Source organism: Cavia porcellus, unplaced genomic scaffold (genome assembly GCF_034190915.1).
Source record: "Cavia porcellus strain 051 isolate PalLab524CR breed Dunkin Hartley unplaced genomic scaffold, mCavPor4.1 scaffold_6, whole genome shotgun sequence".
Taxonomy (NCBI): Eukaryota; Metazoa; Chordata; class Mammalia; order Rodentia; family Caviidae; genus Cavia; species Cavia porcellus.
This window is the reverse complement of record NW_026947489.1, coordinates 94,026,521-94,052,930: the sequence shown is the minus strand read 5'-3', so window position 1 is coordinate 94,052,930 and position 26,410 is coordinate 94,026,521. Positions and strand designations below refer to the sequence as shown.

Here is a 26,410-nt window from a genome sequence, read left to right as displayed (position 1 = left end):
CCCTGCTGCCTCCGAGCACCCCGGCCTCGGGCTGAGCATTTCAGCACTCTGCCAAGTTTCAACACTGCATTTATTATAAAAAAGAGGTAACCCTGATTGCTTAGGCGCTTTATTAGCTGCGGAGGCTCACACAGGCAGGGTGCTGGTCGAGGCGGAGTACTTGACCTCGTCGCGCGGCGCCAGGCTCGGGAAGTGGTCGCGGCGTGCCGCATACTCGCCCACGTTGGCCAGCCCCGGTACCACGCAGCAGCTGAGCGCACTGCGGTAGATGCTCATGTCGTGCGCGTCGTACCACTCATCCGTCTTCTCGTCATAGCACTCCACGTTGAAAGTGGTGGTGAAGCCGTTGAAGCCGCCCACCACGAACAGCAGATCGTCCACCACCTCGATGCCAAAGTTGCTGCGCGGGTTGAACATGGTGGGGATGGTGCGCCACGTATTGGCCACCGGGCTGTAGGCCTCGGCACTGCGCAGCCGGTTGGCGCCATCAAAGCCGCCCACCTGCGGGGTCGGGGAGAGCTGGGGTGACGGAGAGCAGCGGGTGGGGGAGGGCGGCTAGGGGCGGGGCAGGCGGCCCCCCACTCACCGCGTACACGTGCTCCCCGTAAGCGATGACGCCGATGCCACTGCGCCGGCTGCGCATGGGCGCGATCACCGTCCACTGGTTGCTCTCGCTGTTATACACCTCGGCCGTGAACAGGCACTCGTTCCCATTGAAGCCGCCACAGATGTACACCTGTGGACAGCGGGCAGCGGGGGTGAGGGCACCCGGTCAGCCCGGGGACCCAGGCTCCTGGGAGTACTCACCTCTGCACCGCGTCGCCTCTTTACATTTCATTGATTTGATTTATTTTTGGTACCGGGGATCGAACTCACGACCTCGCACATCCCCGGCCAGCATAGTTTTTTAATAAGCAGAAGTGGTCCCAAAGACGGAGTCGGCAGACACCCAAATAAGAAGTGCGCATCGCCAGCCCTTCGCCCTCAGGTTCCGTGTCTGAGGGTTTGCGTACCACGGATAGCAAAGGGGTGAGAGGATTGTGCCTGCCCTGAAAATCTACCCTCATTCCCTCCGCGATCCAGTAAAGCCTGTGCCCACGCTTGTACACGCTTTTCACTGTTGTAAGGGATCTGGACAAAATTTGAAGTATAGGGGAGGGCCCTGTGTGGTGGCGCACAGCAGTGTTTAAACTGCTTGGAAGGCTGAGGCAGGAGGGTGGTGGGTTCAAATCCAGCCAGTGCAACTCAGCGTGATCCTAAATCTAAAGGTCTGAGGATGTTCGCTCAGTGATAAGCACGGGGCCTGGGCTCTAGCCCTGCACTGGAAAAATGTCCAGAGGTGAAGTACAAAGGACCCGAAAGGCCTCTGGGCATTAGAGGAATGCAAATGACAAGGCTAGGATTCCACCTCCCTCTGGAAAGGACCGGACCTGATGAGGCGGCTGGACAGGCAGGGGAAAGTGAGGCCCTTCTTGTTGGGGGGATGTAGCCAGCACCCCCACCCTGGAAATCAGCATGGAGCTTTCTCAGGAAAACCCGAGGGTGCTGCTCTGCTGCTCCCTTTCTAGGTCGGCCCCACAAGCAGTGAAGCTGTAATGTTATGGTGATTCCACACACCCGTGCTCACGGCAGCACAATCAGTAAAACCTGAATTGGGCAGCAGCCTATATGTCCACCCACACACGTGGATGAGAGAAGTTGTTTACACGCGGAGGAGGACCCTGCCTCTACCAAGGGTAAACTTGCCCAGCATTAGTGGTGCATGACTGTCAGCCTAGCACTCAGGAGCCTGGGTTACATATGAGACCCTGTCTTTAAATAAATAAATGAAATTTTTAAAAGGGGTAAACTTGAACCATCTGCAGGGAGATGGCTGCACCTTGAGGCCATAATGACCAGTGAAAGAAATCAAGTATCTCATGTTTCTCTTAGAGGAGAAACCCAAAATGTAAATAAAGAGCAAAATAAAAGAGGAAATGAAATCAGGAGGGAGGCAGATCTTTGTCAAGGAGGACGGGATAGGGGAGAGGATGAGAAAAGGAGCACAGGTCACACCAGCTCCAGCCAGGGGCGTCCACCTCGACCCCGCAAACCCGGGTCCGTGAGGCTGCGGGGGGGGGGTGGTGTGTGCACCGAGTGGGAGCGAGTGCGCATGCGCAGCAGCGGCCTCGGCGGGTGCTACAGCTCCGCAGGTGCAGGGCCAGGTGCGCGGTGGCCCCGCCCCCGACGGCCCGGCCCGGCCCGCACCTTGCCATAGAGCGTGGTGGCGCTGGCGTCACTGCGCTGCTCGTGCATGGGTGCGATGAGCGTCCACTGGTTGGTCTCGGGCTCGTAGCGCTCGGCCGTGTTGAGGCGCACGTAGCCGTCGAAGCCGCCCATGGCGTAGATGAAGTTACTGAGCACCGTGACGCTCACGTAGCAGCGGCGCGAGTGCATGGGCGCCACCTGGTGCCAGGTCTTGCGCACCGGGTCGAAGCGCTTGACGCTGTTGAAGTAGTCGACACTGTCGAAGCCGCCGATGATGTAGACGTAGCCCTTGAGGTAGGCGGCGCCGTGGTAGGCGCGCGGGCTCTCCTCCTCGCAGGTCACGTTCACCCAGCGATCGGCGCGCGCGTCGTAGGCCTCGATGGCGTTGGTGGGGCTGCCGCCGCTCCAGCCGCCTATGGCGAAGAGGATGGCGTAGGGCAGGCGCGGCCGTGTGAGCGGGTTGGTGAAGTCCGAGTTGGACGGCCCGTTCATGTTGAGGTCGTACATGGCCTTGAGCGCGTTGATGATCACCGGCTTGCACTCCTCGCTATCCTTGACGTAGTCGTTCATCTTCACGTTGTTCATGAAGTACTCGGCGTGCATAAGCGCCAGGCGCACCTGGGGGAGGGGCGCAGACGGGCACCGCGTGAGGAGGGCTGTGCGACACCCGGCTGGGCCCGCATCCCTTCTGCGGGCTGGTGGCGGATCTCTTTTTAAAGGCATAATGCATGGGTGGACTATTTGGTTTGAGCTGTATCACACTAGCACCCAGCACTACGGGAGGCTGAAGCAGGAGGATCGCCAAGTCTGAGCCCCAGCCTGGGAAATTTAATAATTTAGGGAGACTGTGTCCTCCCCCCAAAATAAAAAGGGCTGTTGATATAGCTCAGCGAGAAGGCTGTGGGCTCTATCCCAATACTGCAAAAATAGAGGGGATATAGCTCAGGGGCATAAGCACCTGCCTGGCAAGCGTCAGGTACTGAGTTCGATTCCCGGTACAAAAAAAAAAAATAGATTGCTGGGGGTGCACGTGGGTGCTGAGAATGAGCAGAGAAAGTCACCAGGCAGGGTCACAGAGACGCCCACTCCACGGTCACTGCCTACCCAGGACTATGAAGACCAGCAGCCGCCATAGTGATTGTTCAGAAACTGAGCAGGTGTCTATGTAAACCGACACGAATGGACAGCTCGGGGCTACAGCGGTGCGACACTCACAATGTGGCATCCAGCCCCATAGGACTTACTGAATGGGAAAAGGGTAAACACCTCCCCTCCCCCGCTACCCTGAGGACGCAGGCTATAAAACCAGGACAGAAAGAGCTTGCAACGCCATGGGAAAGAAAACGGCTGCATCCAGAGAATGGGGAGACAGCTTCTGCATCAGTGCATTTAAATACAGCCCTGGGACTGCCAGACACTTGCATGTGTCTCTCAGGGACCATCCCGCAGGGATAGGTGAATTAAGAGTGAGCGCTCTGGGAGGCTGAGGCAGGGAGACCCAAAGTTTGAGCCTAGCCCTGGGCAATCTGGTGCCCCATCGATCCCCTGCCTCCGAATGAAAAGAGCCACTGGGCCTTGCCAAAGAGTGAGTGAACTTGACCTTAGGAAGTAAAACCGAGATGTGCTGCTTCCTGTTTTGGGGGTCATGGGAAATCCACTTTAGGATGGCTTCAAACACAGCATCCTCTTGTTTGACATTGAGCTCGTCCTTCTCGATGATGTCCTTGAGCTCGGTGACCGACAGCTCCAGGAACTCGGCTGAGACCTTTACCATCTCCTCGAAGTTGTGCAGGATGTACATGTAGGCCTTCTGCCGCAGCTCGGGGCAGTAGTAGTAGTCAGTGAACTTGCAAATGCCGATGCAGTTGTCCAGACACAGCTCAGCCTTGAGGAACTCACAGCAGCCCCGCACAATGCCCATGATGTTGAACTGGTCAGCGGCCGCCAGCAGCTTCTCCACGTTGTCGGGGGTGATGGGCACGGTGCGCGTGTACGCATACTCGATGATCAGCTTCATCATGTCGGGGGAGATGCCAGGGATGTTGTACACCTTCTTCTCCGTGTTGTTCCAGCCACTCGTAAACAAAGCTCTGGAGAGGACAAGAGGCACTGGCAGCCCCAGGGAGCACGCCCCCCCCCACCCCGCCTCTTCTCCTGGGGGTGACCCTGAACATTTTCCAACAAGCCCACAGTGAGTGTGTCGCAACTCAGCTGACCCAAGGAAGTGCGCTGTGACCCAGTGACGTGGTGTGAGCCTGGAGCCCGGAACCCCAGCATCTAGGAGGCTGAGGCAGGGGAGCTCGAAAGATCGAGTCCAGTCTGGCCAAATTAATGAGATGCTGTATCAAAAATCATATTAAATAAAGATGGGCCAGGGATGCAGCCCACCACAAAGGTGCTGCATTCCATTCCTGGAACCAGCCAAAGAAGAAACAAAGTCCTTGTGATCTGACCATGATGCCCTGGCTGGCTGGCCCCTCCCACCTCTCCTGGATTTCCATTGCTCCCTGTCCCCCACCTTAGCCCCTTAGCCTGGAGCGTGTGAGAATGCTTGTGCCCTGGAGAGCTTAGGTCTCTTCTGGGGTCTGAGCTGGAACCTGGGTGAGAGACCTGAGCCCTCCCCCACCAGAAGCCAGCTGAGCCCTGGACAATGGAGGAGGCCAGAGGCCCTGACCTCCGGGACTTGGTGGGAGGCCACACCTGAAGTAGGAGCTGCAGCTACAGAGGATGTTCTTGTGGGCGTTGAACTCGAAGCCATTGACCTTGATGACCACGTCACAGAGCTTCCCCTCCAGCCGGAGCTCGTTGAAGATCTCGCAGGTCATGGCGCTCATCTTCCTCTCCATGTGAGGCTGGGGGAAGCGGGAGGAGGCCGCGGCGCCCTCCATCTCCATGGCTCCCGGGGACCAGCGGGGAGAGGCTGTTCTCCGGGGTGCAATGAGGGTCGGGGGCCCCTGCAGGCAGCTGCCGCTCCCTTTCCCTACTACATCTTTCATGTCAGGCCCAGCCGGCAGCCCAAGTTCCAGAACCCTCGGGGGCAGTGAGGTCATGGCAGGATTGTGTGCTCACCTGCTCCCTGGGGTTCTGGAACTCCGTGCCCCACCTTTCCCACCTGTCCTGGGTCCCTGCTGAGAATTGTCACCAGCACCACAGGACAGGTTTTTTTGGTTTTTGGTACTGGGGATGGAACTCAGAACCAGGCAGGTGCTTATGCTGCTGAGCTTGTGCTAACAGCTAAAGGGCAGGGTTTTTATCTTGTAAAACCACGAAGAGCCGCTGGTCTCACAATGCAAGGAGTGGGGTGGGTTTGTGGCGCACTATAGAACAGGAACACTGCGATTACATTGGAAGAGCAAGGTTCAGGTAAGGGTTGGGCTAACAAGCAAGTTTAGATTAGGCAAACATCCTCTGGGGGAAGGCATATCCTGCAAACAAGCAAGTTACCCTGGAAACAAGCCAGTTTCCCTGCAAACAAGCAAGTTTAGATTAGGAAGACATCCTGTTCTGCTCTTAGAGTTACCTTTGATCTTTTTCTTGCCTCCGAGTAGACTTATGAGGGTGTTTTTTATATATATAGTTATAACAAGCTAAACCCCTGGCCCCACAGGACAGTTTTGATTGACTTTACTTCCTGGTTCCCCCTCTGGGCTGTTCTGGTTCCTGCTACTGCAGCAGCTGCCCTGGGTCCCCCTCTTTTTTTTTTTTTTTTTTTGTCTTTTTCGTTTTTATCGGTACCGGGGATCGAACTCACGACTGCCTGCTTGCAAGGCAGGCGCTTATGCCGCTGAGCTAAATCCCCAGCCCGGGTCCACCCCTCTTTACTGCAATTTCCCCAAGCAGCAGGGAGTAGGACTGGCATGGTGGCGCTCAGCTGTGATCACAGCACTCAGGGAGGCTGACACAGGCAGATCCCTGGGTGTTTGAGGCTAGCCCCCGGTAGTAGTGAGTTCAGCTCTTCAACTACATGTCTCACACAAAAAGATGGGAGAAGGGGCCCTCGAAAAATCTGCTGCTTGCGGTATCTTGTGCTCTGGGTTAATGATTCAGGGGTGACAGTAGGGGTTGCAATGTAGATACCATTGTTGCCCCTGACTGATGTGTTTTGAAATTTTGTTACAGTTTTTTATTTTATTTTTCTCTTTTAAATAAAATGAATTGAAAAAATAAACTAAAATAAATCTGCTGCTGCTCGATTGCCTGGGGTCTTCCAGCCCCAGATGTGTCACTCACCTTTTCCATGAAGAGGCCTGGCAACTTCCCCATGGTCAGCAGAGATTCATGCGAATGTGAAGGCTGGAAATGACCCCTGTTTTCTTTTGTTTTACAGTGTGTGGCTTGAACCCTGGGCCTTTGCACTGAGCTACATCCCCAAACCTTTTTTAAATTTAGCTTTTATTTTGAGACAAGTTGCTAAGTTGCCCAGCCTGGGTTTGAGCTGGTGATCCTCCTGCCTCAGCCTCTGAGAGTGCTAGGGTAACAGGCCTGCCCCACCATGCCTGCATAACCACTCTGCCCACCCTGGGGATCAGCCAGGTGGAGCTACACCACCAGCTCTGGACTGACCAGTGGCTGGGATTTTTGCTCCGGAAAATTTGGCAGAAGATTATGCCTGTAACTCCAGCTGCTCAGGAGGCTGAAACAGGAGAATCACAAATTCGAGGCCAGCCTGGATAATTCAGCAAAACCCTGTGTCAAAAAAATAAAGGGCTGGAGAAGTAGCGCAGTAGTAGAGCGCCCTTGGGACCAATCCCCAGTCCGGAGGTGGGGGTCGGTGGGGGTAGCAGGAGGCCCAGAGGCCCTTTGCTCCCCCCCCCCATCAGAACACTGTGTCCATAGCCTGCGGCTGGTGTGGTGACGGCGCCCGCGCACAGTGCAGCCGCGGGGCGTGGCTCTCCAGAGTGGAGCCAGCCATGGCCGAAGAGGTGCTGCGCGGGTGCGGGAGACCTGGGGAGAGAGCTCGGGGGTCCCCGCGGCGGCTCATCTGCATCCCACGCCCCACACCCCACAGGTGCGGGCCCTGGGCGCGCCCACAGTGCAGATGCGACGGCCTGGGCTCATGCACGAGCCGCTGCGCACGCTGCGTAAGGCCGAGGGCGGCTGCCTGCAGGTACACGGGAGCGAGGGTCTTGCGCGGACACTGGGTGCCGAAAGCAACTGCGAACCCCAGCCCTGCGACTTCGGGGTCTCATCGGTCACTCCAGCCCATCCAGGGACATAGGGAGCCCATGGGTCCCCTCTCCACCTGGACGACTCTGCCTCCTCACTGCCAAGGGTAGTATTGCAGCCTCCCCTACTCCCGCCATCCCTCCAGGCCGTGCCCCCCCTCCCCGTGTCCCCCTTCCTCCGCCCTGCCCCGACCCTGGCCGTCCCCCCAGGCGTCCCGTGGGCACTGCACGCTCTCCCTGTCGCAGGTGGTGTCCGACTTCGACCTGACCCTGAGCAAATTCTCGCATGGCGGGAAGCGCTGTCCCTCTTCTTACAGTGAGTGTCCCCTGCCCTCCCTGCCCAGGGTGGGCGGCACGGCAACATCTAAGGGATAGGTGGAAGGAGTTTTGTTTTTCCAGATATTCTGGATAACAGCAAGGTCATCAGCGAGGAGTGTTGCAGGCAGGTGGGTCCCTGCCGCTGTGCGCAGCCCCCGCTCCCAGGTCCCGGTTTAGACCCTAGCGGGCAGCGCAGACACCCTAGGACCCGAGGAAACCGGTCCTTTTTGAAATTGGTGGCGTCAGGCCTACATGGTCCTTTCCTATTGGGTACTTTATTTTTTCTTCTCTCCAGGGGTTGAGCTCAGGGCCTTTGCGCTGAGCACCTTTTTATTTTGTGCTGTGTCTTGCTGAGTTGCTGAATTCCCTAGGATGGGCTCAAGTTTGGTAGCCTCCTGCCTCAGCCTCCCAGAGTGCAGGGGTTACAGGTACACGCCACCACACTTGCTTGGCTAGATGTGGTCTTTTCTGTTCGTTTGTTTTTGAAACAGGGTTTAATCTTCAGTACTGCAAAAAGAAAAAGAAAAAAAAAAAAAGCACGAGTTCGGTGTGCACCTTTCCTTTTGTTTTTGTTTTGAGACAGGGTCTTGCTGTGTGGCGCAGGCTGGCTCTGGACTCTCAGTGGTCTGACCACTGCAAAGCCACTCTGAGCAGGATTTAGAATTTTTTTTTTTTTGTCTTTTTTCATTTTTATCGGTACCGGGGATCGAACTCACGACCGCCTGCTAGCAAGGCAGGTACTTATGCCGCTGAGCTAAATCCCCAGCCCCAGGATTTAGAATTAATCACTTGGTTTTCTGTTTCCCTATGAGTCCTAGGCCGAGGCCCCTTGTCTGGGGACAGGCAGTGGATTCACCGGTAAGCCTCTGTGAATCGCTGGTCTCGGCTGAGGCCTGCAGTGTGCTGTGAGGCTTGATGTCTCGGAGGACAAGACAAGGCCACAGTGAGGACACCTGCCCCATTGATTAAATAGGGACTGCAGCTGCGGGCATCTCACCCCTGTGACAGTGAATGTAGACCAGAGGTCAGGCGGGTCTCCTAAGAGCAGGTCACTGCTTGGAGTCTTTCAGTGACTCCCAAGGTCCTACACTTTAAGCTCTTACTTAACTTGAAAACCAGATAAACAGGGGTAGCCCAGAGAAGTTCTTTGTCTCAGCCTCCAGAGAATCTCAGAGTCTGCTGGAGGGTTTTTATCTTCCTGGAGCCCTGAAATCACATTTGTCTCATTGATTTAAGCCTTCACTCCTGCCTTGTTTGTGATAGTGATCCTCCTGCCTCAGCCTCCCAAGTGCTGGGATTACAGGAGTGCACCACCATGTCCAGCCCAATGTTCACTGTTAACACGAATCTAGAGCTGCTCAGAGGGGAAGTGTTGGTCCTCACACAGTCTGGCCTGCGCCCTGGGAAGCATCCACGTGTGAGAAACGCTGCAGTCTGCAAGTCCAGTGACATCATAAATCCCGACCCATGGGAGGAGTGAGCCCTTGTCTCGCTTACTCTTAGAGCCCATGGTTGACTCGAGGGGTCCTGGCCCACTGGACTTCATCAGGTGGGCAGAACTGAGTCTGAAAAGGATTAAGGAAAAACTTGAGACTTGTAAATGGTACAACCCCAGGCAACAACTTGGAGGCGTGTGCTCCTGCCTGCAGTTGGGTTTGTTTCGTTTTTTTCTCGGTGCTAAGGATGGAACCCTGGGAGACTGTACCCCTGAGCTACATCACCAGCCCTTTTTATTTTTATCCTGTCTTGCTGGGGACTGAACCAGGCTCTTGAGCAAGCTGGACAAGCCCTGTGCCACTGAGCTCTCCCTGGAAGCTGGATTTTTTGTCTGAGATCTCACTGTGCTGCCCAAGCTGCCCTCAACCCCGCAAACCTCCTGCCTCAGCCTCCTGAGGAGCGGGGATCACTGGCCCACAACATGAGGGCTGCCGGTTTCCGCTCACGTGTATGGCTTTTCCCCTGTGTCTGTCGCACGCAGCTCACTGCGCACTTTGACCACTACTATCCCAATCGAGACCGACCCGCAGCGGCCCGTGGAGGAGAAGATGCCCCACATGGTAGAGTGGTGAGCCGCCTGCGGATGGAGTGGGGGGCGGGCATGCGCACTCCTACATTTCTGCAGCTATCTCACCTACCACTCCTGGGCTAGCAGTGGGACGGGGCTGTACGGCCGCATCCTCCCAGGACAGAAGGCAGAGAGCAGGAGCCTGGGTTGGAAAGCAGCCCAGCCCTGAAGGACAGGGCCTGGTCAGTGGCACAGACATCTGCAGTCTTCCCCAACCTTCCACCCCATCCCACCTCGTGGTTACCTCCCTTTTGTTGCTTTCCCTCCCTGAGTATCCCCAGTGCTGGGGATTAAACCCAAGGCCTTTGCACTGATCGACATCCCTGGCCCTTTGGTTATTTTTAATTTATAGACAGGGTCGCACTGTATTGCCAAGATACTCCAAGCTTGGCTCAAACTTGAGATCCTCCTGCCTCAGCCTCCCTGAGTACTAGGGTTGTGATGTGCCCTGTTCCCTTTAAAGATGGCCAGGGTCCCTTCCGAGGGGCCCACCTGTGGTCAACTCCTGAACATAGGGCTGGGTTGTGACCCAGGTGGACCAGGGCACACGAGCTGCTGTGTGGACAGAGTATTTCATGGCTGCAGATCGCAGAGGTGGTCAGGGAGTGGGGCACGATGCTCAGGTGAGCTCCACTGGGACCAGAACTGGGGGGCAGAGGGCAGAGTGCTGGCTTTATCCCAGCACCCACACAAGAAAAGCTGGCCTAAAACTTCTGTTCACCCCTGGGAGGCTGGGGAACAGCCTGCCTGGGGCTCCATGGCTGTCCAGGAGTGGAGTGCCACTAAACACCATTTGCCAGCATTTCCATTTGTGAGTGAGGATTTGGCTAAGTCACAATGTTGCCCAGGCTGGCTTTGAACTTGTGACCCTCCTGCTTCAGCCTCCCCAGTGCTGCCATTACAAGTGTACACCACCACGCCCAGCCTGTCCACCTTTCTTGAGCAGGGCTCTGTGCTGGAGCCTGCTTTGTGACAATGTCCCACTACATAGCTCAGGGTGGCCTTCGGTGGCTTATGAACTGGGGAGGCTGAGGCAGGATGGTTGCTGAGTTTCATGTCAACCTGAGCTACCTCATTAGACCCCTCATGAGAGCATAGTAGCAAGGACAGTGACACACAGAGCCCTCGTCTTGCAGGGAGGGCTACAAGACCTTCTTTGACACACTGTACCAGCATGGCGTCCACTGTTCATCTTCTCTGCAGGTATCGGTGACATCCTGGAGAAAGTGATCTGGCAGCGGGGCACGCTGCACCCGAATATCCACATCCTGTACAACTACATGGACTTAGGGGATGACGTGAGTCCCTGCTTGGCTAGGCAGGCAGGGTGGGGACCCACGTGGCACTGTCTTCCCAGCTCCGCCTCTCCAGGAGGACCAGGGTGGTGGCCCAGGTCATCTCTGCTTGTGGTCGGTTGGTAATGGTCACTCTCTGAGGCCTCCTGCTGGGGTCCTGGTGTGTAAGCAGCCTGGCCCATCCCCGGTCCCCAAGAGCAGGCCATCACTACTGGGTGCGAACAGTGAACCAGCCTGTAACCCCAGGTATGCAGGAGGCTCAGGCAGGAGGATTGCCAAGTTCAAGGCCAGTCTGGGTAGTTAAGCAAGACCCAAAATAAAAAATAGACAGTGCTGAGGATGAGGCTCAGCAGAACTCTGCAAAAGTCATGCTAAGGTTATCTAGAAAAGCATGCCGAATCCGGCCACTGGGTGCCCACCTTGGCCTCCTGTGCAGTCAAGGCACTGTCTGAGCCATTTTGGGTCCTGTCCCTCTGTGGTGGACAATGCATGGCCAGTACCACATGGTCCTTGACCCCCACCCTGTTCCCAGCTCTCTACCCAGGGGCTCCTGCAGGGGTTCAAGGCCCCGCTCATTCACATCTTCAACAAGAACAGCGCTGTGGGCAGCAGCGCCAATTACTTCCGGCAGCTCCAGGGCAGAACCAACATCTTGCTGCTTGGGGACTCCCTGGGGGACCGCAGCATGGCTGACGGGGTTCCTGGGGTGCAGGACATCCTCAAGGTCGGCTTCCTCAACGACAAGGTGAGTGTGGCTGGGCGGAGCCTGAGGGCCTGCACCAGAGTGCTGGGTACAGCCAGGGGCACCAGCCAGATTCAGGCCACAGGTGACCTTGTGGAGGACCAGGGCGATGGCCAGTTACCCCACTGGCACAGACTCGGGGGTGCTAGCGCTCCTGCAGGTACCAAGCAAAGTCCAGATGACGTCCGTCTTGGGGGCTGGGGTTCCTGCTGTAGCCTTCAGGCTCTGTCTGAGGGTCGGTTGTGGCAGCCCTTGCCTGCTGCCTGCTGGCTGTGTCTCACAGCTGGACCCTGTAGCCCTTAGGCAGGCAGTGGAGTCAGGTGACCCACCATCCCCAGGCCAGGGTGGGCACCCTGGGCACTGTGTTCCTTGCCTGCAGGTGGAGCAGCAGCGGGAGCGCTACCTGGAGGCCTATGATGCTGTGCTGGAGAGTGACGAGATGCTGGATGTGGTCAACGGGCTGCTGCAGCACATCCTGTGCCCAGGGGGCCACGAGGACACGCCTGAGCAGGTGTACCACGGCGCCCAAGCACATCTGCCTCCCCTCCCTCTCCCTCCGTGTCTCCTGCCCAAGACCCATGTGGGGCGACTAGTGGAGGCTTTTGTAAAAAAGCCGCATTTCAGCCCAATAGAAGGGCACACAGCTGTGAGTTAAAACACGCTGCCCTAGAAAAAAATAAAAGCTGTGCCGTCCGGTGGCCCTGGAACCTTGGAGGGGCCTCGGTTCCTTGGAACAGAGTTTGTGAACCCAGGAATGTGTGCTGTGGTTGGGGGGGGTCCAAACCAGAAAGGGGCGACTGCCTGTCAATGACACAGCCAAGCCAGGCATCCGCCGGGAAAGGTCTGGTTTGGGGGCCAGGTCTGTGAGCCCCATCAGGGACCTGAGAGGCCCCGCCCTCCTCCTCCTGTGTCCTGGCCAGGGCCACTAACACATGACCAAAGGCCACAAAGGATCCAGGGGCCCAGAGGAGGTAAAAGAGTGATCACAAAGGGGTGGCCTACATCCTGGATCTGGACCACGGTCCCTGCCCTCCCTTGGCTTGGAGACCCTGATTCTCTGCCCAGTGCCACCATTTTAGAAACACAGCCCCCAAGAGAGGGTCCTCACACCTGCTCTGGAGGCAGCGGGCTGGAGGAAGTTAGGTCCCAGGGGTGGGAAGGGGAGGGAGACCCCAGCCCCTGAATGCCTGTGGGTGCCTAGACCCTTGCCGATTGTTTCCTGTCATCCTGGGATGGGCCCAGGGTCTGCAGCACCGTAGGCCAGTACTGTGCCCCAGGAACCATGGCTTTCATTCGGAGACTGGGTCTCACTAAGTTTTCCAGGCTGGCCGTGAGCTTGTGATCCTCCTGCCTCAGCCTCTCGTGGCCACGATGTTGAGCAGGTGGCTGGTTCAGGGGCACCTCCGAGAGCACCAATGCCGGGGCTGGAGCTAGTGAGGAGTGGTTCTGACCTCAGGGTTCTCCTCACATCCACTGCTTTGGTCCAAGCGGTTCTGTTGGGCTTCGGGCAGGGTCACCACCTGAAGCTGGGTGTGAGGCCACTCCAAGTCTCTAGGAACCTGGGTGCCGCGGGTAGGGAGTTCCGACTTCCTGTGTCGGCAGTCATGGCTCTCAAGAGCCTGTGTGCAGCTGGGGGCAGGTGGCGCACACCTCTAATCCCAGCACTCTGGGAGGCTGAGGCAAGAGGGTTGTAAATTAGAGATCAGCCTGGGCTACCTGGCAAGATCTTGTCTCCAAAACAAAACAAAAAAAAAGTGCTGCATGTTCACTTTCTGTCACTGTAACAAAGGACAGGAGACAATCAGTTTAAGGGGAGGAAAGGTTTTATTTTTGTGTGTGTGCCAGGGTTTGAACCCATGACAGTGCGCTTGACAGGCAAGTGCTTATACCTGCTGAGCTAAATCCCTAGCCCCAAAAGGACAAAAGGTTTATTCTGGCTTGGTTTTGGTGGTTCTGAGTGAGGAAGCTGGTTCCCCCATGGCAGCTGTGAGAAAAAGGGAGAGACCAGGTCCCAGGATCTCTGGGACCCCAGTGCCCTGACCCTCCCCAGTCCCCTCTCAGTAACCACACACCAAGGACTGAGCCTCACCCCCCAGCTCTCAAGGTGGGGCGTCTGGAGCAGACACAGCTTGAACCTGGACTGGGGCTATAGGCAGCTGGGCGCTTGGTTCCATCCCAGTGCTGCCCATGGTCGTGGCAGAGTCCAGGCAGGTGTCGGGGCAAGTGCCCTGATCCCGAGACACTGGGGCTCTGATCCCTGTCCTTTGGCAGAGGCAAAAGAGCTGCTGACACCCAGTGACCAGGAGCAGCCCAGGGACATGTAATTGCTGTGTGGCTTCTTCAGTCCCTGAACTTCCTACTTGGGGTTAGGACTGTCTTTCCTGGTCATCAGGACAGTGAGGGCACAGGGCCGCCTGTCCATGCCACACCTGCAGGCCCCATTCTTTGGTCACTGCCCTCAGCAGCCTGGGATAGGGCTCTGTCTGGAGTGGAGGAGGCTCCAGCATCGGCCTGGTTTGTCTCCGATTTCTGCCCCAATTTTTGGGTCAGAAGAGCTGCGGATGGGGCTGAGGGTTTAGCTCAGTGGTACAAGTGCCTGCCTGGCAAGTGCGAGGTTGTGAGTTTGGTCTCCAGTACAAAAAAGTACTTCGGAGGGCTGGGGATTTAGCTCAGCGACATAAGCACCTGCCTTGCAAGCAGGCGGTCGTGAGTTTGATCCCTGGTACCTATAAAAATGAAAAAGACAAAAAAAGAAGAAGAAAAAAAAAAAAAAAAAAAAGTACTGCGGCCCATGCCTGTCCCGCCAGCACTCTAGAAAGCTGAGGCAGGAGGGGTTTTTTTGTTGTTGTTGTTGGCTTTTTTCTTTTAGTGTATTTGAAGCAGGGTTTCACTGCAGTTTCAGGCTGGCCCTGAACTCACTTTGTAGCTTAGGCTTGCCTGGAACTTGCAGCAGTCCTCCTGCTTCAGCCTCTTGAGTGCTGGGATGACAGGTATGTGCCACCATGCCCAGTTAGGATAATCTTAAATTTGAGCCTGGTGTGGGCAACTGAGTAAGACCCTGTACAACATAAAACATAAAGGACCAGGGATGCCCCGGCCCTGGGTTCGGTTTCTGGCACTCCCCACGTCTGCTCCCCAGAGACCACCTTAGGAGACCTGTGGCCGAGCCTTTTATTTGTCACGGGGAGGGAGTGGACAGTCAGCCCCCGAGTGTGCAGAGCTGGTGGAGGTTTGTCCCTGCCCCGAGGCCGGCGTGCCAGCTGTGTCTGCCGCACAGGCGCCTTTCTGGGCTCCTGCAGGTGACAGTCTGGCTGAGAGGGGAGGATGAGAGGTGCGGGTCCCAGCCTGGCCTGTGCCCTGGAGGAGGGGAGAAGCGAGGGGCTGGCTCGAGCCCAGCAACCCCTTCCCAGGAGCCAGGTCCCGGGCGCTGTAATGGGACAGGAATGAATGGGGTGACCCACAAAAACACAGTGTGGCACGCAAGACGGCCAGCCCCCCATAGCCACCCCGTGGGCTGTAACCCTGCGACTTGGGGCCAGGGCTCATGCTGCGCTGTGACCAGGCCCCCAATTCGCCCCCCTCCGGGTCCCTCGCAGAGGGGCGCTGCAGCAGGACAGTCCCGCTGCCGCCGTCCCCCCCGGCCTCAGAGCTCCTCGTGGACGCGCTCCTCGTCCTCCTCCGACTTCAGCTTGAGCTCCGCGGCCGTGATACTGCCGTCCTGGTCGCGGTCCTGGTTCCGGAACATGTCCCCGATGGTCTTCTCGGGGTCCTGCCCGGGCAGCAGGCGGCCCTTGCCCTCCTGCACCTGAGTCTTGATGAAGACGGAGAACTGCGGAGGGGAAAGGTGTGGGTGAGGGCTAGAGGGGCCACCCTGGGGCGCAGGGTCTCGGGGAGGCCAGCGAAGAAGGGCGTTCTTTCCCAAACCGATAGGGAGAGGCCTCCCGGGCGAGGCTCTAAAGATGAAAGGCGTGGTCACGGGCGTGGCACGGGGAGGGCGTGGCCTAGTGAGGCGCACAGGGAAGGAATGGATTGGACTGGGGGTGTGGCCTGTGGAAGAGGCTGGAGGGCCGTGTTCCAGGGCTTTGAGGGCGTGGCCTTGTCAGAGGGCACCGTCCTGGCCTGGGCTGTGGCAATCGGACGGGAACAGGGCTGTACACAGGAAGCACCAGCAGGCTGGTGGCTGAATGGGTGCGTGGGCGGCTGACAAGGATGGTGGACACTGATCCGTTGCCCGCCATGAGACCTCGCGCTGGCCGCCTGGCCTGGCGGTGGCTGAGCTCCTGACCCACCTCCTCTGGCGGGACCTCTCCATCCTTGTTGAGGTCCATGTCTTCAAACAGGCTGGCAGGAGGGTCCTCGTGCCACACGAACAGGTAGCCGTCAGGCAGCCCGTCCTCCCGGGACAGCAGCTCCACCTCGAACTGCAACACGGCACTGCCGGGCACCCCGCGGGCTAGGGGTAGGGGGGCATCAATGAGGCCGCTGGAGCCCAGCCTGTGTGAGGGCCTCAGTCTCCCTCCTGGGACATGGGGTGTTTACATAACCGTGCAGAAGGCTTCCCTGCCTCCCCCACCCACAGTCAGGGCCCACGGCCCGCGCGCCTCTCACCTCCGCTCTCACCGTGCGCCAGGTGCGGGGGCACCACCAGCCGCCGCCGCTCCCCCACACACATGCCCTGCAGTCCCCTGTCCAGCCCCTCGATCACCTTGTTGGCCCCCAGCGTGGCCTCCTGGGGGGCCCCGTAGTCGTGGCTGGGGGAGGGTAGGTGCCCTGCTCAGTTAGGGCCCAAGACACGCCCACAATTCCAGAGCCATCCTCCCGCAGCCCAGCACCCCGCAGAGGCCCCAGGGTGTAGACTTGGGGTCCCTGCCTCCTGTCCCTGCCCCTGCAGGGCTCCTGGCCCATCCTGCTGTCTCCTCCTCCCTTCCAGGCAGAGGAAGGAATCTCGTGCCGCCCACTGGGGGAGGCCTGACAGGGGACCCCGACCCACGAGGAGAACAGCCTGGTGCCGTCCATCAGCGAGCAGTTGTAGTGGTAGCGGATGAAGTCCCCGAGCTTGGAGGTCTCGTTGCAGGGCTCCGCAGGTCGGGACAGGGTCTCGATCCCCACGGAGTCCGTGGGGTTGTGGAAGTCAATGACATGCACGTGGAAGACCAGCACCGCTGAGCCGGGGATCTTGTTTCCTGAGGCCAGGCGGGGAGGGGTCAGTTAGTTGTCTCTGGGGTGACATACACCCAACCCCTTCTACCCTCACCCTGGGGGACCTGAGTAAGAACAAGGTGCTTGCAGTGTCCTGGGGTATTTTGTAAACCCCAAGGACTGAGCTGGCTGACCAGAAGGGCTCTCAAATCCAGGCCTGCAAGCCTGCAAGCCCAGCACTCAGGAGGCTGAGGCAGGAGGACTGCCAGGCACTGAAGGTTAACCTGGGCTACGTGAGTTCAAGACCAGCCTGAATTGCGTTGCTGAGACCCTGTCTCAATTTTATTTTGTTTTATTTATTTTGAGACAGGGTCTTGGTATGCCATTCAGGGTGGCCTTGAACTCAGTAGCCCAGGCCAGTCTCAAGCTCACACTGACTCTCCTGCCTCAACCTCTGGAGTACTGGGACCACAGGCGTGCACCACCATGCCAGGCTTAATTTTTTTGCTCTTTTTTGTTTATTAGTTTGTTTGGGATCCTATTTCAATTTTAAAGAAAGAAACCCAGCCCTCTCTGCTCCAGGGCTGTAGGAGGTCTACCAGCCACTACCCCTGCTTGTCTGCAGGGGCAGGCTGGTGGGTAGGTGGGGGTTGTGGGGGGGGCGGGGGTCAGGGGATCCAGGGCGCCCTACCGGTGCCGTTCTCCCCGTAGGCCAGATGTGGGGGCACGGTAATCCTGCGGCGCTCGCCCATGCACGCACCCTGCAGGCCCTGGTCCATGCCGGGGATGATGTACCCTTGCCCGATGTAGGTGTCGTAGGTCTGGTTTCGAGAGTAGCTGTGACAGAAGGCGGAGCCCGCGAGGAGTCAGCAGCCCCCCCCCCCCCCCACCCAGGCCCAGAGGAAGCGGCCCACCCTCCCCAAGCGCTCGGGACCTGGAGTCGAAGGGGGTACCGTCCATCAGGGAGCCGTTGTAGTGATACCGCATGAAGTCCCCAGAGGCCGCCTTCCGCTCGCAGTCGGCAGGGACCTCCAGCGTGTCCACCTGGGCCGTGTCCTTGGGGTTGTGGACATCCACCAGCAGGACTTGGAAGACCAAGGAAGCCTGTGGGGGGATTACAGTCCCTGGGGCGGGGACAGATCTTGAGTCAAACCAGCAGGGAGCAAACCAAGGCTCAGAAAAGCTTCCCACAGTCTTAGCTCTGGTGCCTTCTAGAGGTCAGAGGGGTCCCCGGCCACCACCAAGTGAACACAGCCTGTCAGAGTCAGAATAAAGCTGCCCTGCTTTCGGAGGCAATCATCTAGGGCTGCATTTCACCTCTACTTGCCTCCTTGGCCGGCAGGAAGCCCTTTCGCAGTGTGCAACCGTGCCCTACCCGCCCTTACCGTAGCCTTTCTCGCCATATGCCAAGAACGGAGGGATGGTGACTCTCCTCCTCTCTCCAGGACACATGCCCTGCAGCCCCTGGTCCATGCCCTTGATGAGCCAGCCAGAGCCCACGTAGGTGTCATAGGTGCCGCCCCGACTGTAGCTGCAGAGACAGAGGAGCGATGCTGCGGGCCCCTCCTCCTCCCCTGCCACCTCCCCGCACCGCGCCTGGGCCCCCCCACCCCCCGCACCCGACCCTACCTGCTGTCGAAGGGCGCCCCGTTGAGCAGGGTGCCATTGTAGTGGTAGCGCACGAAGTCGCCGTCCTGCACCATGCGCAGGCAGAGCGGCGGCCGCAGGAGGACGCTCACCTGCACCGTGTCCGCCTGGTTCCACACATCCAGCAGCACCACGTCGAAGTACAGGGTGGCGTCGGGGGGGATGAGCCCCGCTGGGGGGGAGGGGCCAGAGGTCTGGCCCGTCCCCCTTAACCCCGGCCCTCCTCTTCCCTGCCCCCCCACGCATCTCACCCACGCCGATGCTGCCGTAGCCCAGGTGCGGGGGCACCACCAGGCGCCGCCGCTCGTTCACGCACATGCCCATGAGCCCGCGGTCCATGCCGGTGATCAGCCGCCCCACGCCCACTACGATGGCCACCAGGCTGCTGCGGTCGTAGCTAAGGACAGAGGGGACCGGGTAGCTGGGAGACCCAGGGCCGAGGTGCGCTCCCCTCAGCCGTGGGTCACGCTGCACATAAGCGCACTGTGCCTCCTGGAGCGCGGCTGGCCATGCTGTCCCCCCACCTCGCGACACCTCGGGAGCCCGGGCTTTGCTGGGGTGCAGGTGGGATGGGTGGCGGATGGACGTTGATTGTGGTTACCGAAACGCACAAGCGGGCCGAGCAGCAAAATTTACTGAATTCCTACCACATCCGGAGTCAATGCTTGGCACTTTACCCCTGCACCTTTTAAAAATCTTATCTGTTTCCAGTACCTGGGGTTGGAACCCTGGGCGTTTACACTGAGCTGCAGCCCAAGGCCTTTTTTGGGCTGGGCTCAAATTTGATATTCTCCTGCCTCGGGTGCACACCCGGCTCACTCCTTACCTGAGTGAAGCCTCACAGCCAGTTTATTGTTTGGAGGAGACCAGAAACCTGAAGTTGGCCTTCCCCACTCACATGGCTCCATGTCATCTGTGAGGTCCAGGGCCCAGATGTTGGCTGTGGCCCCGTGAATTCCTCAAGGGAAGAGGAGAAAGCAGAGCCGGCCAAGGGTGAGCCTGGGGCTGGGGTCAGTCTCCACCCAAGAGGCCCTGTTAGTTGCCACTGCTTTTGTCTGTTTTTGGTTGTCTGTTTTGAAGTTTTCAGAAATAAAGGGAGGATGCAGGCTTTTATTTAGATCACAGGGGACCACAGGCCAGATTTGGTGATGGATGATTTCCAGCACTCAGGAGGTTGAGGCAGGAGGATGGAAAATTCAAGGCCAGCCTGGGCTCTAGAGTGAGACTTGGCTCAAAAGCAAAACAAAACAATGAATGGGAGAGGTGAAGAAAGTTTTCAGCCAGGTGGATAGTGCATGCCTATAATCCCAGCACCTGGGAGGCTGAGGCAGGAGGATCACAGATTCAAGCCCAGCCTGGGCACTTTAGCAACTTAGTGGACTAGAAAGAGGGTGGGGGGGATGTCCCAAGTCAACTCGTAAGTGCTGGGCCCTAGCTGCTTTGTGCTCCAGGGTCCCCAGTAGGGAAGCTGCCCCCACCCAACAATGGAGGGCTCTGGACTGTGTTCTCAGCTGATTTATGTCAGTGCTGTGACATCTGGGCAGACAGCTGTCCCCAGCCAAGGCTACCCTGCCCCGAAGCCCTGGGACATCTCAATCTAGCCTGAGCAAGCCAACCCTGAAGCTCAGAACCTGCAGCCACTGTCCAGAGTGTGGCCTGGATTTGAACCCAGGGCCTTCACTCAGAGCTTTGTTTTTGGGTACCATGCCAGGCAGGCATTTATGCCGCTGAGCTGCATCCCTGGCTGCACTAAGATGCTCGCCCTCCACACTGCTGGCTCTGAAGCTTCACTTCCTAGGCCCGAGGGTCTTGGGGTGTCAGGGTCCGTGTGGGAAAGTCTGCCCCCCGGAAGGCACAGTCCCACCTAATCCTCACTGGCCACAGCCATCAGAGGCCAAGACTGGCAGGCCGGGCAGGTGGGGCTAAGGTGGGGGAGGTGTGCAGGGTCTCTGTGGTAGTCTGTGTGCCCATCTGACTGTGGGACATGTGGGCAGCCGGTGGGCAGTGGTGCCACAGTGCTCTGCTCACCCAGCTGCATCCTGCTGTCTGCTGAGTCCGCCTGGTGTGTCCACCCTTCCATACACAGCATCAGCCAGGCGCAGGATGGGGGCCAGGCAGGACCCAAGTACCCACAGGGCTCCGAATAAGGGCAGCAAGGGTGGAGTTGGGGCTTGGGAGTTGGGTCTGGAGGCCCCTCCCCCATGCTCTTTGTGGTCAGGGAGTCACAGAGTGAATGCTAGGATGTAGTGTACAAAGGGACAACAAACCGGGCATGATGAGGTATGCCCCCCCCCCCCCGCCATGATCCTAGCACTCTAGGAGGCTGAGGCAGGAGGATTGTAAGTTAGAGTACAGCCTAGAGCAATTTAGTGACCTAGCAACATAAGCAGAGTCAGGAATGGAGATCAATGCCCAGGCCCTGGGTTCCATGTCCAGTAACACCGAATGGGGGAGGGGCAGTAAGGGAAGGCCCTGACCAGAGTCGGCATCCAGGGTGCCCCTCCTTACCTGGAATCAAACTTCTTGCCATCCTCGAAAGTTCCGTTGTAGTGGTAGCGCACAAAGTCCCCCATCTGCACCTCACGGGGACAGGCCCTGGGGATGTGGTACCGCTCGATCACAACGTCTTCCAGGGGGCCTCCGGCTGGGCTGGCGCGGCCCAGCGTCCTCCCCATGGTGTGCAGGGCCAGCAGGGCCTGCAGCAGGGGCAACCGGCCAGGGAGTCCCGCGTGGAACATGGTGCCGGCGCGGACGGACAGAGCAGAGGCCGAAGCCGCGGCCTCCCCTTCCCGGGGATAGCTCCCCCCCTTCCTGTCTCCCACCTCCACCCTGGCCAGTCCACGTGGAAGGGGGGCTGGGGACACTGAGCTGGCCAGGCGGGCGGGGTGCAGGACTGGAGGGCGGGCAGAGTCCCAAGAATGCGCCGCAGGAACCCCGCCCCTCGGGTCCCCTAGGTCCCCAGTTCCCTGGGGCGGAGGCTGGGCCGAGAGGGAGGCGGGGAGGGAAAGATGAGAAGCCGGGCGGACACCAAAAAAAGTTAGCTCAGCGCCCTGTTCCGGACTCCTCCGGTCCTAGAGCCGGGCAGGGGCTTCGGTGGCTTCCGCTGACCCCAAATCCAGGCCCCCTGAGGGTGAGGCCAGGCCGCGTTTCCGCGCCCCGCCCCGCCCCACAGTGCCTGGTCGCTGGGAGATGGTTTCGGGGGTCGTGGGTCCTGGGGATCGTGGGTGGCGGGGGTTTTGAGGGGTGCGCCTCTCGGGCCGCGTGGGGTACCAGGACGGGGAGGGGGGACAGCCCAGGTGGCCGGCATCCCGGGTCCGCCTCCCTCTGCACCCCCGTGCTGGGGGGCGCTGGCCATGGGGAGGGGTTTGGCGGGCTGTCGCGCGGACGTGCAGCGAGCCCCACGCGCTCTCCATCTACAGGGAGCACCCGCGATTGGGCGTCGGGGAGTCCGAGCCTCAGCCCGGGAGGGGGCGTGACCCGCGTGGAGCCTGGCGCTAGGACTCGGGGCGACGGTCCCCGGCCGCTAGAGATTGGGGAGCACTGGGAGAGCTCGAGGTAGGGGACCAAGGGAGCGGGCTCGTGTTCGTGCGCGGCCTCGTGCGCGGCCATGGCGGGCGAGGCGCGCGCAATGCTCAGCCTCTTGCTCCCGCTGCTGCTGCCCCCGCGGGGCGCGCGTGCGCAGTACGAGCAGTACAGCTTCCGCGGGTTCCCGCCCGCCGCGCTGGCGCCGCTCGCCTCCGCCTACGGCCGCGCGCTCGAGCTGTACGAGCGCGGCGCGTGGCGCGAGAGCGCGCAGGGGCTGGAGGCGGCGCTGCGGCTGCACCGCTTGCTGCGCGACAGCGAAGCCTTCTGCCACGCGCGCTGCGGCGGCCCCGGCGACCCTGGCGAGCCCGACGGCGACGAGCCCTGGGCGCAAGAGCTACGGCTCTTCGGCGCCGTCCTGCAGCGCGCCGCCTGCCTGCGCCGCTGTCAGAGCGAGCTGCCCGCCTTCCGCGTGCCCTACCCGCCGCGCCAGCTGCTGCGGGACTTCCAGAGCCGCCGGCCCTACCTGTACCTGCACTATGCGCTCTTCAAGGTGGGCGCCGCCGGGAGGGCGCGCGGGTCGGGCGCCCGGGGTGCGCACTGCGCCCCGCTGACCGCGCCCCCCCCCCGCTGTGCCCCCCCAGGACGATCGATTGGAGAAGGCAGTGGCCGCAGCATACACCTTCCTGCAGAAGAACCCGAAGCACGAACTGACCGCCAAGTACCTGGCCTACTACCGGAGCATGGTGGATGTCGACGATGAGTCCCTCACCGACCTGGAGGCCCAGCCCTACGAGGTGTGGAGCTCCCGGGGCTCAGTTCCTGCTTCCACCCCCAGGGTGTAGAGGAGGTGTTGGGACCCCCCTGACCTCCTTACCCCCCAACCCCCTGTCTAGGCCGTGTTTCTCCGAGCCGTGAAGCTCTACAACAGCGGCGATTTCCGCAGCAGCGCCGAGGACATGGAGCGGGCCCTGGCCGAGTACCTGGCCGTCTTTGCCCGGTGTTTGGCGGGCTGCGAGGGGGCCCAGGAGCAGGTGGAGTTCAAGGACTTCTACCCAGCCATAGCAGGTACAGGTCTCTGGTGGCCAGAAACACCCCGGTGTGAAGCAGCTGCGGAGAGCTGGAGTGGACAGGAGGCAGGGCTCAGGGGTGCTGGGGTGCAGGGCCTCCCAGAGGGAGCTAGGAGGGTGCCAGGCAGACCCCCCCGGAGTGAGAAATCCCACTAACCCGGACACTCAAACCTGCGCCCTGTCCTCGGCGCAGGGCTGCCTTCCCCCAGCATGCCCTCTACTTGGGATGAGGTTGCAGGGTGCCCAGTGTGTCACCCACACTGTTCTTGTGATGACCCCTGTACTTCCTAAGGCCAGGAGGTGGGCACAGAAGCTGGAGCTGGGGTCCAGTCTTCTCCTGCAGTGCCCCCAGCCCCATCCTGTCCCCCAGATCTCTTTGCAGAGTCCCTGCAGTGCAAGGTGGACTGTGAGGCCGATCTGACCCCCAATGTGGGTGGCTACTTCGTGGACAAGTTCGTGGCCACCATGTACCACTACCTCCAGTTTGCCTACTACAAGTGTGAGCTGGGGAGACGGCACAGGACCTCCCAGAGTCGGGATGCTGCCCCCACAGATAGAGGGGCAGGGGCAAGCTGTGTGGGAACTTGGGAGCCTCTTGCCAACAACTAAGTGCTGGCAGCTTACGGAGCCCTAACCACACTCAGCCCTCTCCCCACATCCCTGGCCCACTTTACAGATGGGGAAGCTGAGGCTGGTAGATGGCAAAGATCATGGCTGCTGAAAAGCCGAGCAGGAGGGACAGCTGGGGCTCAGGCACCAGGGTTCAGAGGCTGCAGCCGAAGTGGGGGACCACCAGGGGGGTGCCTGGCAGGACCCTTGAGAGACCCCCATGCTTCAGTGCCATCCTCCCCCAGCTGCGCTGGCCGGCACCAGCTCCGAACCCCTGGACCACAGTTTGTAAAATGAGGGCGGCGGGGAGTGGGGGATCAGCAAGCCACAGGGTGCCTGGCACTCACAGAGATGAGCAGTGTCGGCTGTTTGTGCTGCTGGGCGGTGACTGCTGGCCCCGAGGGCCCGTGGGGCGACTCCTCACTGTCTCCTTGCCCGCAGTGAATGACATGCGCCAGGCCGCCCGCAGTGCTGCCAGCTACATGCTCTTTGACCCTGGGGACAGCATCATGCAGCAGAACCTGGTGTTCTACCGCTTCCACCGAGCGCGCTGGGGACTGGAGGACCAAGACTTCCTGCCCCGGGAGGTGGGTGCCACCTCTGGGCTTCAGGGCAGGGGAGGAGTACCACCCCAGGGGGTTTAGGGACCAGCTCTGCAGCTGTGTGGCGGGGGCGTGATCACTGGGGAGTATGTGTCACTGAGTGCCCTAGCCTGTTTCCTTGAGGATGGCGGCCATTGCCGGTGGGTCCTGGCACTCTGTCTCCCAGAACCCCGATGTTGGAATCCTCCTCAGCCCAGAGCTCCTGTGGCTCTAACTGTATGACTGGCTTGAGAGCTGCCACCTCGGCCTGGTCCCCGAGCAGTGAAGGGCATCGGGGCCAGGGCACAGGTCCCCTCGATGTCCTCCCTGTCTTCTTGACCACGGGACCTGACCTGCTCACCATACCCTCCCGCCCCCAGGAGGCCGCACTCTACCACAACCAGACAGCCGAGCTGCGGCAGCTGCTGGAGTACACGCACACACACCTGCAGGCTGATGACGAGGTCAGCGTCCCCGGCCTCTGCCCTGCTCACCTTGGGGTTCCCAGGGCCCTGGTTTGAGGCCCTCCTGTCTCCAGCATCCTCTGAGGCTCAGTGGCAGGGGCCTAGGCTGCCTGTCCCAGTCCTCATCCATAGCAGGACCCAGGCCAGGAGAGCCCCCAGCCCTGGTGTGCGGTGTCAACTCTGGCCCTCTCGGCCACTTGGCTCCGGGCTGGGGCAGCCCTACTCCACCTCACCCCAGCCCCCAGCATCTGAGGGTGAATGAGCTGATGATGACAGGCAGGCACGTGTGGCCCCAGGCGGGGATTCTGGTCACACCAGACCCCACAGCTTAGCTCTTGGTGGCCTCAGGGGACTCTTAGGTAACATCTCCACTTCTCTATCCACCCAAAGGGCTATAGTGCCCAGCTCATTTTGGGCTGGTGAGAGATAAGATCAAGATTATAAAGGACATGGGGCCGTGGTGCTACATGCCTGTCATCCCAGCATGGGGGGAGGGAGGGGAGGCCGAGACAGGAGGATACAGGTTTAATCCCAACCTGGACAATTTAGCAACTGGACTCAGGTCTGGTTCTGGAGAGCTCAATAGGAGCTGTCCAGGCTGGGGCAGCATAGAGTGCTTGTGGCCAGGGCCGGTGCTGACAGTCACAGGGCCAGACGCCCACATCATTCTCCAGTTTGAGTTGACCATGGAGGCCACTTTGGGGACCGGGATGGAGCAGGGGTGCCTCGGCTTTAGGGGAGCCAGGCTGGACTTGGTCCTGCAGCAACTCAGTTTCACCCCAACCTGGAACCTTCTAGATGGAGCTGCAGGAAGCAGAGCCACCAATTGAGCCCGAGCGGCCCCCATCGGATGCAGAGTTTGAGGGTCCTGGGGACTACGAGGAAGGGCTCTATGCGGACTGGTGGCAGGAGCCAGATGCCAAAGGGGATGACGCCGAGGCTGGTGTGTGCTGGGACCTTCTGCTGGGGGTTTTTGGGCTCTCAGCAGCCTGGTCCTAGGGAGACCTGTCCCCACCTCCTCCGGCAGGGACATTACCTGTGCTTCTGCTGGGCAGGCTGGGCTCAACCTGCACCTTCCTCCCCCTTTCAGAGCTGGAGCCTGACCTGGCATGAGGAATCCCCCGGGGGGGTCACCACACCCCTTGAAAGCTCAGGAAGCCCAAGTGGCAGCCAGGACTATTTATGAAAACCTGACCGTGGACACAGCTGGCCTGTCTCCAGTTGCAGAGCGCACTGCTGCCTCCTGTGTCCAGAGCACAGGACCTCCCTGGGCCATGGGCAGGGGCCAATGGGACCAGGTCCTCCTGCTTCCTAGAAGACCTCCTGCAGCAGTCCCCGCCCGAGTGGCAAAGGGACACCGGGGCTGAGCAGCGCAGGAGCAGGCGTGCGGGAATTCCGTGTAGACATGGGTGCTCAATAAACGCTCACTGTGGGGCAAAGGGGAGCGTCTGGAGTCCAGGCCCGGCGGGGAATGGATGGGACTGGACGGCCGGGCTGGGAGCGGTGCGATCTCGGACCGGCCAGCAGAGGGCGCAGTGTCCCGGAG

At 59.7% G+C, this 26,410-nt stretch overlaps 4 protein-coding genes across 10 annotated transcripts; 2 read left to right on the top strand and 2 right to left on the bottom strand.

Annotated features, from left to right (window-relative positions):
• Nucleotides 1-93: 93 nt before the first annotated feature.
• On the bottom strand, nt 94-5,288 carry Klhl10 (kelch like family member 10). Its single transcript, XM_003466974.4, has 5 exons — nt 4,948-5,288; nt 3,848-4,337; nt 2,248-2,865; nt 587-736; nt 94-501 (listed from the first exon to the last, which is right to left on the bottom strand). Exons 1-5 carry the CDS (start codon nt 5,241-5,243, stop codon nt 127-129), a joined length of 1,929 nt encoding a protein of 642 aa, XP_003467022.3. The 5' UTR covers nt 5,244-5,288; the 3' UTR covers nt 94-126.
• Nucleotides 5,289-7,142: 1,854 nt separating this feature from the next.
• On the top strand, nt 7,143-12,583 carry Nt5c3b (5'-nucleotidase, cytosolic IIIB). Of its 3 annotated transcripts, none has more exons than XM_063251580.1 (6): nt 7,143-7,169; nt 7,256-7,354; nt 9,709-9,787; nt 10,999-11,093; nt 11,623-11,835; nt 12,212-12,583. In XM_063251580.1, exons 1-6 carry the CDS (start codon nt 7,158-7,160, stop codon nt 12,485-12,487), a joined length of 774 nt encoding a protein of 257 aa, XP_063107650.1. In that variant the 5' UTR covers nt 7,143-7,157; the 3' UTR covers nt 12,488-12,583. The 3 variants fall into 3 exon arrangements, with proteins under 3 accessions (XP_063107650.1, XP_063107652.1, XP_063107651.1); XM_063251582.1 differs by adding an exon at nt 7,659-7,728 and having other exon boundaries at nt 7,144-7,519; XM_063251581.1 differs by having other exon boundaries at nt 7,144-7,728.
• A 2,406-nt stretch (nt 12,584-14,989) lies between these two features.
• Fkbp10 (FKBP prolyl isomerase 10) lies at nt 14,990-21,542 on the bottom strand. Of its 2 annotated transcripts, XM_003467115.5 has the most exons (10): nt 21,127-21,542; nt 18,870-19,015; nt 18,601-18,790; nt 18,357-18,502; nt 17,906-18,095; nt 17,663-17,808; nt 16,823-17,015; nt 16,441-16,583; nt 16,122-16,285; nt 14,990-15,661 (listed from the first exon to the last, which is right to left on the bottom strand). In XM_003467115.5, exons 1-10 carry the CDS (start codon nt 21,354-21,356, stop codon nt 15,476-15,478), a joined length of 1,734 nt encoding a protein of 577 aa, XP_003467163.1. In that variant the 5' UTR covers nt 21,357-21,542; the 3' UTR covers nt 14,990-15,475. The 2 variants fall into 2 exon arrangements, with proteins under 2 accessions (XP_003467163.1, XP_013005109.1); XM_013149655.3 differs by lacking the exon at nt 21,127-21,542 and having other exon boundaries at nt 18,357-18,524; nt 18,870-19,011.
• Nucleotides 21,543-21,608: 66 nt separating this feature from the next.
• On the top strand, nt 21,609-26,303 carry P3h4 (prolyl 3-hydroxylase family member 4 (inactive)). Of its 4 annotated transcripts, XM_063251575.1 has the most exons (9): nt 21,609-21,748; nt 22,038-22,693; nt 22,785-22,937; nt 23,037-23,208; nt 23,581-23,709; nt 24,261-24,406; nt 24,781-24,864; nt 25,663-25,807; nt 25,955-26,303. In XM_063251575.1, exons 2-9 carry the CDS (start codon nt 22,226-22,228, stop codon nt 25,975-25,977), a joined length of 1,320 nt encoding a protein of 439 aa, XP_063107645.1. In that variant the 5' UTR covers nt 21,609-21,748; nt 22,038-22,225; the 3' UTR covers nt 25,978-26,303. The 4 variants fall into 4 exon arrangements, with proteins under 4 accessions (XP_063107645.1, XP_063107648.1, XP_063107646.1 ...); XM_063251576.1 differs by lacking the exon at nt 25,663-25,807 and having other exon boundaries at nt 21,612-21,748; XM_063251577.1 differs by lacking the exon at nt 23,581-23,709 and having other exon boundaries at nt 21,613-21,748.
• Nucleotides 26,304-26,410: the final 107 nt, after the last annotated feature.